This window comes from Glandiceps talaboti, chromosome 9 (assembly GCF_964340395.1).
Source record: "Glandiceps talaboti chromosome 9, keGlaTala1.1, whole genome shotgun sequence".
NCBI lineage: Eukaryota > Metazoa > Hemichordata > Enteropneusta > Spengelidae > Glandiceps > Glandiceps talaboti.
In genome coordinates this window covers 9,977,131-9,987,992 of record NC_135557.1, presented here as the reverse complement: position 1 = coordinate 9,987,992, position 10,862 = coordinate 9,977,131, and the positions used below count along the sequence as shown (strand labels likewise).

Genomic DNA, 10,862 nt, shown 5'->3' with positions numbered 1-10,862 from the left:
GCTTGTGCGAGACGTAAAAAACATCATGCCGTCTAATTGTACGAAACGATTTAGTCACTATGGTTTTGAAGTCAGTGAGATAATGTTTGTGAAGTACCCGGTATCGTGATGTTATCGCTTGTATAGAAAAACCATCACTGAGGCAAAATCTCACTTTTATCATCATTCATTTTTTAAAGTCTTCAATCATGCCAATTAAAAATATGGATACTGCAGTCATTTATGTGACTTTTTTTCCAAAAATGTTTATCGTGCATCTCGATTATATTTTTTTTCGTCTTCGTAACATCTTTTTTTTTAATTGTGCCAAAAGTAGTAGCTACCACATATAGAACAGTGGAAAAATACAGAATGAGACTCAGAAATGTAAAATCATTTACTTCAATGTCCAAAATGCGGACATCAGAAAATGATGCATGCACGTTGTGATGGACTCGTGATTAGCTCTAGTCCAGATGCCAATTGGTATCTAACTAAACCATAGACAATAGAGAGGGTCCTCTCTATTTTCTATGACTAAACCAAGTTTAGTGAGTGGAGGTGTAAATGGTAACGATACTGTTTAGGAACACGGTGATAGGAACTAGACGAGATTAGCACTGACAACACACGCTCCGCGAACTCCAGCAAAGAGACTTGTCAGAGTTGTCGGAGCTACTGTTCATGTACATATAAGTTCCACGTATTCTCAATTTATTTCGTGCTGGATAGAAAACAGTCAGTATAGTCCTTGTGTTCTCCAGTGTATAGCCGATGGATTGGATAGTGAGAGTCATGATATGTGTGATACATTGTAGTTTATACACCAGAACTGAATTTTAGACTGATCCCGTCGGCATCTTCAGAGAAAGCATCAAGCGGGTACCACAATAAACTGAAAACGTAACGACTATAAGCATAACTATAAGTTTTAATTTACATGGAACTACGGTCATATTTGATAAGCTTATCCCCCACTTCCACATATGGTCTCATACCCCTTGGTCAGCGAAAAGCCAATCATGTTCATGTCCGGACATACGAGTTATAAATGGGGCGGTCATATGGGTTAAGTTAGGGTGGAATATAATATATGGAAAAAGTCTGATTGATACTGGCTGTGATGGGTAGTAGAGCATTTTTTAATTGTCAAAAACAGGGTTGGGGGCCGAATGATATGATTCAAAACGTCATGACTTTCTGGTATATCTTTGTTGTCATGGTGTGTTTCCAGTTGAGGATGGCTGTCTTTGACTGGCTACAACAGTAAGTGACTGATTTTGAAAGCAAAGAAAGTGGAAGAACATTGGTGTTAGTTAAAAAACTATTGTTATTAAAGATATACAAGTAAACGCAGCAAAACAATTGAGAGTCGGTACGGAAAGGAACAGATGACCACAGGAAGGTGTTCAGCTGTTCTTCATTGTTCTTTGCAATTTGACGACCGGGCGATCACATACTAGTAGTTGTCAGTGTTTTCGCTAAAGCAAAATACACGGAGATGGTTCAAAATCACTTGACTATCATTTCACTCTTATTTAAATCTACAAATATCTCATTAATATTTTCTCCCAGCTTACTTCAAACTATATGACATTTTCCATGAAAAAAAGGTGCGTATCTGGAGCAAAGAAGTGTTTCAGATATCAGAGTGTTCACGTTTGCGTGACCAAGACATAGACATAGACTGGCAAGCGACGCCATGAATTGTGATCGAATCCCAGGGTCGGATCGGTTGTAGATCAGTGTTCATGATAATTCATTTGCGTGTTCAATTACTAAGTCATCGATGTAGGGTTATAAATTCAGTGACTACACCATCAACAAAGTTACTTCTTACTATAAATCATGTTGAAAAAGACCCTAGGAAAATGTCTAAGCAACAATGACGGGTGTTACTTTTTTGCAGTGTTTATCCAAATAGTAATCGTCGAATAACGTGACCCTGGCTGAAAACTGCGACAGTGAGTGTACCATAAATTCCCAAAACAGACTGACCAGAACAGACATATTGACACAAAAAAAGTGTGCAAGTTTACATCTTGTGACAGGTTTGGTTGGGGTCACCTCCATCGGCTAATGGTCGAAATCGTCATTGTAAAATATTTTTAATTACCCTCAACTACAAATCAGCGTATCGTTGACGATCATTTCAATCGTAAGTGTTTAGAACTGATTCAGAAGTAAAACGTAGAATTATTAATGACAATGGTATGCAAAGTTTTGTTGTTTAACAATCATCAGCGATTTGGCATGTTTGCACAAACCACAGAAACTTGTTAGTGCATACACTTTTGATACTTCTATTCTATAAGGTAAAGGCTAAATTTAAAAAGACATGATCCCAGTATTAACTTTTTGTTGCGGCTATATTTCCTAAGTGAGGTGTGCCAAAGAAAGTTTTCCCATGATACTTTGCGCCAGTGCGACTTTTTGACATTGTACGTTCGATGTTCCCAATGAGTAAATGGAATTTTATCGAGAAGTCTATTCATATTTGTTTATGACAGCAAGATATTTTCAATTTTCTGTTTTTGGTCATTTTTGGGGTCAAAAACTGTCATTTGTTTTGTAAATAAAAGAATTCAAAGTAAAAATGAATGACAGCCGCAAAACTAATCGATTGAATGGGCTGACATTTGGTGTGCAGGTATGTTAGAGTATCTAGATGAAGAATTCTTCAAGAAAATTTGAAGATGACATTGATATGCAAATACGTCTAAAACGTGCTGTGTAGTATCATATTATAGCCATGTTATTTTACAATACTCGTGAGAAAGTAGAATTTATTGGTGAAGTAAAGTTGCTCATACACCTAAGAAAATTTGACTACACTTGAATACATAATGAGCAAATGAAATGATCACAACAATCACATATCTTTGTAATGTTATGACTATACAAGATCTAATAGTAATACAGGGACGAATGGGGTACTTATCAAATAATGCCCTCCGGAACTCAGAAATAAATGTAGATGCGCTGTACCATGCAGTTACGATCAGCGGTTTTGAACTATGGAGGTAGGAAGGAAGGAGGTAGGAAGGATTATAGTCCTACCACCATTTCTGAACAAAATCGTTGTCCTTGAATTGGAATGGTATGCTTTTAATACAAAAGTTGCACAAACATATGTTCTTGCTTTCAAAAGTTTTAGAATTAACACCATGATTTCACCGTCGCCCATACTGAGGTTTTCCTGCATCTATTGCTATGGATTTTGTTGGTGGGACTTTGCTGTACTGTATGAACACTTGTTCAGACTCAGGCCACTAAAACACAATTGCAAAAAAAAACCGTAAAGACACGAAGTATCGTTTTGCACAACGTTCGGCTTGAAGCAGGTTTGAAGGGTAACCATGCACGACAGAGAAGATGGGTTTAGAGCCCCATTCACACCTAAAACAAAAAGCGATTCTAGTCTGTTCCTATTATAGTGGTCTGAGGTTCAGATCAAAGTGCCGCATTCATCCACAACATAAAACATCATAGACCCTACACGACTGGCGTTTGTAAAAGTCAGTTTTAAACCATAATTACTACACCTCTTTATCTTCTCGGCAAGAACATGCAGTGCTGCAATCCAACGTGAGGACCTCTCACCAACTTTCAGATCACTTCACATTGGGAACATTGGTGAGAGTTCTACTAATATAATTCAGACTGAGGCAAAAAATATAGCCTTTCTGAGTTGAAATCCGAGGTTTAAATCCTGATATCTGAAAATTCCCAATCAACCCAGATTACATTGAATAAAAAATAAGTCTAACAAACAATTTATGATTTTTCAGTCCCGAAACTTGCTATTATCCATACACTGTATACAAAGCTAAATACACGGTGATTGGTGTATCGCACTCCTTGACTGAGTGGGTCGGAAAAAAAATAGGTAGACTCACTTGTCATAAATCGATTTATAAATCCACAAAGGCACTGTGACAACTAAAGCAGTCCCTTTACAGACCATTTTTCTTTAGAAATAAATAGGCTAAAACAATACTGAATGACAGGCAGTCCAAGGTATGCGAAACCATAAGCGAGCGCGTACTCACGATGCTAGATTAACACACTATTTTACCTGCGCATTGAAGACGCACAGTAAAAAGACCAGTTTTCAACATTAATGCAGGAAATACAAAGCTAACAATTCAAAATTGTATAAAATGTAAGAAAACAAAAAACAGGCGACAGTCAGAGCATGCATGAACTTCGATTTACAATACCATTATTAAGTTCTTGCATTTTGGGGCTAATGAAGTCATAGAGACTAGAGTGGGCGAGTTTCATCACAGTTAGTATAATCAATGGCACCGTGATAATTCTGACTTTCACTTGAAACTGGACCAGAACAGTCTAGGTCGGACGAGTCGTCATCATCAATTCAAAGGCGACGTAACCAAATATACACCGTGAATTCATCTTAGATCGCACCGAGTTGAACAATCATGTCTGTCATTGTAGAATGTAGACCTTTACGCTGTTTGACCGACTATTGAAGTATAAACCACATAGGTGATATTTCATTGACCTACATGGAAATGCTTGTAAATACTTTTTGCAAGTAGTAGTAGCTCAGACCACTCTAGTATTTTAGTGGTCTGAGGTAGTAGTAAGAGTTTTTGCTAACGTTTACATGCTAGCGTAGTTGTACATGTACGTATACATGTCAGTTCGTATGTACATGTACATTAAATGTAGCTCTCATCATATCATACACTGTACATGTGTGTAACCCTTTTCTTTTGCACCCTCCCCCTCCGCCTTCATGGGGTCAAACACAGACAACTAACTAACTAAATAGTGTTACTGTTAGTTTTCTGTGGGTCAAACAATTAGTGTACACGCCTTGAATCACATGCAGGCGAGATAGATTTGAATATTCATTTGTTTACTGCCCAGTTATGGGGGTGAACTCATGAATATATTCTGAACTAAATGCAAATGTATTCAAATCACTTCCGACTCGCAATCTGAACTATTTTTCAGATCGAGTATAATCCGATTAGACAGGCGCTAATGGGAAAGTACAGAAACGTCCACCTCATCAGCATAAAAGTACAGAATTGAACTCAATCTGAACTATAGTACGGAAAATGTCGTAAACTGTACTATTTTTTCTACTAGTGTTATTCCCCCTAAGGCTAAAATTTATTTTGCAAGTTTTCTTGACATCCAAAACGATGAGTGGTCAAAAATCTTTACCTTGCCTTTTTGGACGACGATGAATTCAAAGCTCCAAGAATTTCAGTTTAAAATTTTACATAATATACTCTATACAAATTATGTGTTATGTCGTATGAATCCCCCGAGAGTCAACAGTAGCTATTGTACATTTTGCAATATGGAGGTTGAAACCCTTGTTCATTTGTTTGTTAAATGTGAATGTGTTGTTGTTATTTGGAAAAGCTTTCTTCTCTTGTGGGGGAAAGCTATTAATTCACCATTGACATTGTCTACTAAGCAGATACTTCTTGGTGACCCATCATTCAACATACTGTTCAACCATCTTATTTTGATTGTCAAAAAAACAGTCTATGATTGCAAAATTAGGAAAGCTATTCCTTCATTCAATCTTGTCAAAGTAAATGTCAGAATCGCTAGAGAGACAGAGATTTTTATAGCGAAGAGGAAAAATAAGCTAGAAATTTGCTCGAACAAGTGGGACAATCTAAGAATCGAGTGATACTTCTGCATTATAGGATTCCAATCACTTTATAGCATTTTATAGCAATTTATACCGTGCAATGTAACCCTTTCTCCTTTTCTTTTCCTTCCTTTTTGTTGTTACTATATTCTTTTGGAAAATAAAAAAATAATTAAAAAAAAAAAAAAAAAAAAAAAAATTTCTTCCTTGTCTTCGGTCTACTTTACAGTGCAGCGGAGCTCAGTTGGTGACAAAGCTGGTGTTAATACTTCAATGACCTTTAGCTCCACGCAGGTTGATAAGCGATACCGCGATTGTAAGGTTCCTGTTCAAGATAGCTATACGGATACAGGTGTTTATCGATGGTGCGTACTTGCTGGTATGTGAACTGTATGACCCCCCCACCCACCCACCAACACACACACTACATAGTGTACCGAGTGCATGGATACATTCTTATTTGGGTCAGCGCTCATGTAAATGAAGGGTCATTTCCGCCTTCGTCATACCTACTAGTGAGAAGTCTAATTTGAAAGCTGCCGTCTGTATTGCAAGCAACGGTTCTACTTCCATGCGATTTGTCAAGATCATCATTGATAAAAGTAAGTACGATAGTGTGCACTATTTACCCATTATACCACAACTGTGAACTACGTCTATGGGGAGTAATTCACGTCAAAAGTCGAACTCGTCAATTGAGTCAAGTCAGGACTGTCTATTGACATGTCAGGACCGTGATAGTCAGGACCGTCAAACAACATTTCATTATGAACGCCACCACATGACTAATGCACGTCATGAAAAGACAGTAAATACGCAATTGCGTGTTACGGGCATTCTCGCAAAGTAGAGCTGTTATTTCTTCCGCGACACTGCGATTGGCGGTGCGTCTTGGACGGTGCCGTAAAAGAGGCTGTAGTTTACGACAATTCACTGTAACCACGTTTTGTATGTCTGTGATGATGTCAATCAATGCTAAACTATATGACCTGTAAATATATGGTTTGGAAGGTAAATTTCTCAGACGATTTACGAGCACTTGAAATGTTCTTGTGTGTTAAAACTCATGTTTGGTTTGGTTTGGGTAGGGGTACCGGCAATTAGGTAGCAGTTACATCCTAGCTGACATAAGCTGTGTACGGCTCGTGAACAAAACACACACACATACACATCGTGTTTTTAATAAATGCACCAAATGGTAAAGAACTTTTAAAGCAGACGCGCTACTACTAAGACTTATGTCTTCTGCTTTTGCACGGTAACATGTACGATTATCGACCCTTATACTGGGCGATGGAGGGGGATATCACCTAGAAAAGTGGTACAGTCCGTATACATCCTGTTGGCTATTTAATTGGTTGGTTGTGATTTTGACTGAATTTGTCCCATAAATACCTATACTTATTACTAGGTCTTGTCATACAATGCACCATAAATACAGGTATGATATCTATACATATACTTCCAGACAACTTTCGTTCATATATTTTCACACACACACACACACACACACACACACACACACATATATATATATATATATATATATATATATATATATATATATATATATATATATATATATATATATATATATATATATATAACAACAGCACAACTACATAAATATACAAATACATATTTACATACATACATACATACATACATACATACATACATACATACACATACATACATACATACATACATACATACATACATACATACATACACACACGCATGCATGCATACATACATACATACATACATACATACATACATACATACATACATACACACACACATACATACATACATACATAAACATACATACATACATACATACATACATACATACATACATACATACATACATACATAAACATACATACATACATACATACATACATACATACATACATACATACATACATACATGCATGCATGCATGCATGTATGCATGCATGCACGCACGCACGCACGCACGCACGCACGCACACACACACACACACACACACACATACATACATACATACATACATACATACACACACACATACATACATACATACATAAACATACATACATACATACATACATACATACATACATACATACATACATAAACATACATACATACATACATACATACATACATACATACATACATACATACATACATACATACATACACACACACACACACACACATACATACATACATACATACATACACGCACGCACGCACGCACGCACGCACACACACACACACACACATACATACATACATACATACATACATACATACATACATACATACATACATACATACACACACATACATACATACATACATAAACATACATACATACATACATACATACATACATACATACATACATACATACATACATACAAGCTAGATAACTTGAATGTGGAATGGCATAACCTCTATATGAGCTAGGTTTTACTTCCGTAAACTTGAAAGGCATTGGTCTCTATTCTATAAATAGTAATAAAGTAGATACTGTAAAAGTCAATAATGAAATATGGTCGAGGACAACATATCATTATGATAGAAATGAACAAAAGAATCATTAAAGCGCATAAGATCCGCTGAGAAACTTTTTAAAAAGTTAAAACCGAAATGCGGAATATTTTGTCATAACCAGCCCACCCCCCCACCCCACCCCCCACCACCACCACCACTACTACCACCACCCCTCTCAGGCCTTCCTTCCCAGCAGATAGCGGAATTGGAATATTCTAATTAATAATTTCCATCAGCAGATCATCGACATGGGTTGCGTCGGGTCTTTACTAAGAGACATCAGACCTTTCAAAAACACAACATGTCTAGCAGGGAATAACGATGATCAGATGCCAGATCGAAATGATGTCAATCTCAAACCCTATGCAGCGTCACATCATTCAAGCAACGACGACGACGACGATGGGACTTATCAAGATATTGGAGATTCTATTGCAGACGAAGATGTTAACTCGTATAAAAGCCTCGATTTAAGAGATCGTTCAACGTATTCTCTACCAAGTTTAGGCCATGTTAGTGGTAACGCCCAGGGTTGCTCTTATGCTGTACATGATTCGTCCAACCACATGTCATCTGATCTAACAACGGGTATAACAGAAGGCAAAATGAGAGCCAGTCATGCGTAAGTAAAAACGAAAAAAAAAATCTTTCCTAGCTATAGGAAAAAGACAATGCTTTGATTTCCACCGTGTTAGGTTATCTTCACAAACATATGCAGTATTATATTTCTCATTCCACAAAATCGATTTTACTTTTAATGGGTGTGTTTTGTACCCCTAAATATAAATATTTCTTTAACAATGTCAAAATGAAAAAAGGAAGATTTTTTGCCATAGTAAATGTGTGTCAATAAACAATAAAGGGTCAACCAAAAATCTATTCTTTACTCGCTACATACTGGCTTCATATTCATAACACTATATACTACTACATATACTGATTTGAAATCGATTTTGCGGTTTAAAGCAATTTTCAAGTTTGGCACATTTAGTTAAAAGGGGTGGGGGTTTGGGTGGGGTGGAGTTGGGTAGGGGTGGGTCTGAGGCCTAAGTGTAATGATTTTTTTATCCTACATTGAACTATTGATCTCGCCCCTAAGAATACCTCTTCAACTTTGTTTTCTTATGTGACTAAGTTATAATATTTATTTTTTTAATGTTTCTCCAGGATTTCTTTGACTGACTTCTCCGTGAAGTCACCAAGCACAGAAGGATTAAGCAGACGGTTCTTAGAATGTCCAATTTGTCTTGAGCAGTACAAGAATCCTAAGATTCTACCATGCTATCATTCGCTCTGTCTGAATTGTTTACTACAAGTTGCATCAGGGGACAAAATAACGTGTCCGGTTTGTCAACAAAATCATGACTTGCCACCAGAAGATGTCAAGGAGCTTCCAGATTGTACCATCCTAAACGACCTCCTCGAGTTCACAGAATCTTCGAAAGAATTCGAAGAGAATATTGCAACTATCCACTTATGTGGTAGCTGCAAGAAGAAACAGGCGGAAAATTTCTGTGTAGATTGTGGAATTCTGATTTGTAACCAATGCTGCGAAACTCACAGAAACATACCAGTTACGAAGAAACACACGCTCATGAGCTTGGAAGAGTATAGAGAGGAAGTTCTTGTAAAATCTCGCGTTTATCGACCAGTCGTCTGCCCCCTCCACGAAGGCAATCAAATCACGTACTACTGTGCCAGGTGCGAGGTGCCAGTGTGCGTCAAGTGTACAGAGAGTGGTCATACAAAGCCAGAACATGGACTCGAAACACTGAGTGAGGCTAGGGAGAAAAGACAGGCAAAGTTACAAAAGACACTGGAAAGGGCACAAGCCAAATTGGCATTGTCAGAACAGAGGTTGACGAAGCTAAGTGTTGTTGGAAAGGAGTTTGCGGAAAGAATGACAACAGAAAGAGGACACTTAGAAGAAGGGTTTCAACAGATGAAAACTAAATTGCGGATAGCGACGGAGTACTTAACAACTGGTATAGCTACTGTTGAGAGTGAATTCCAGTCAAAATTCGACATGAGGAATGAAGAACTTGCAAGACAGCTGCGGCAAAGTGAGTCAAAGGTCACGGTGATGTCAAAGTGCATAAGTGACACTACAAGTCTTCTACAACACAGTAATGAAATTGGGTTTCTGTACGTAGTCAATCATACTCTGAAAAGAATAGAGCAAGCTACAAATAACGATGTAGAAAGCGCCCCCAAGGACATTGACTTTGAATATTCGGCGGAGACAAAACTACAGAACCTGAATGCAACTGTTGTGGACACACTGCTGCAAAATTGATGACATTTATCTGGGTACACCCGAAGATAGACACAACCTTTTATATGCTAATAATTTTACACTGCACTGGCGAATGCTTCTAACAAGCATTTTTATTCATTTGGCGTGGATCTGTTGATCATTCTATTTTGGGCTTTTATTTTCAAGCAAATATGATAAATGTACATCTTAATATTCAAGTTTTTGTTATCTCTTTCAAAAGTGATACTTTACAAGTGAAAACACTGCAAAACAATAACGTTATCAAAGGTCTTAGAAATACTGCATTTTTATCAGCGAATTATAAAAAGTGTATAAACGGTCAAGTTAGATCGGAACTTCAGAAGGTATTCGGTACTCTAAAATCCCTAACCCTATTGTTTCAGTTTCTTTCATTGTGTGTTGATTCTAAA

The 10,862-nt window shown here is 37.3% G+C and overlaps 1 protein-coding gene across 2 annotated transcripts; it reads left to right on the top strand.

Moving 5' to 3' along the window:
• Positions 1-6,128: 6,128 nt before the first annotated feature.
• On the top strand, positions 6,129-10,862 carry LOC144440229 (protein meiotic P26-like). 2 transcript variants are annotated; one of them, XM_078129544.1, is made up of 3 exons: positions 6,129-6,225; positions 8,414-8,796; positions 9,342-10,862. In XM_078129544.1, the coding sequence occupies exons 2-3, from the start codon at positions 8,423-8,425 to the stop codon at positions 10,468-10,470; spliced, it is 1,503 nt and encodes a 500-aa protein (XP_077985670.1). In that variant the 5' UTR covers positions 6,129-6,225; positions 8,414-8,422; the 3' UTR covers positions 10,471-10,862. The 2 variants fall into 2 exon arrangements, with proteins under 2 accessions (XP_077985670.1, XP_077985671.1); XM_078129545.1 differs by having other exon boundaries at positions 6,188-6,225; positions 8,411-8,796.

Bases quoted from the DNA above. Each gene is read 5' to 3' on its own strand.
- LOC144440229 (XM_078129544.1), top strand. From the start codon at position 8,423: ATGGGTTGCGTCGGGTCTTTACTAAGAGACATCAGACCTTTCAAAAAC. The intron at 8,797-9,341 runs GTAAGTAAAAAC...ATGTTTCTCCAG, and splicing joins AAAATGAGAGCCAGTCATGC to GATTTCTTTGACTGACTTCT.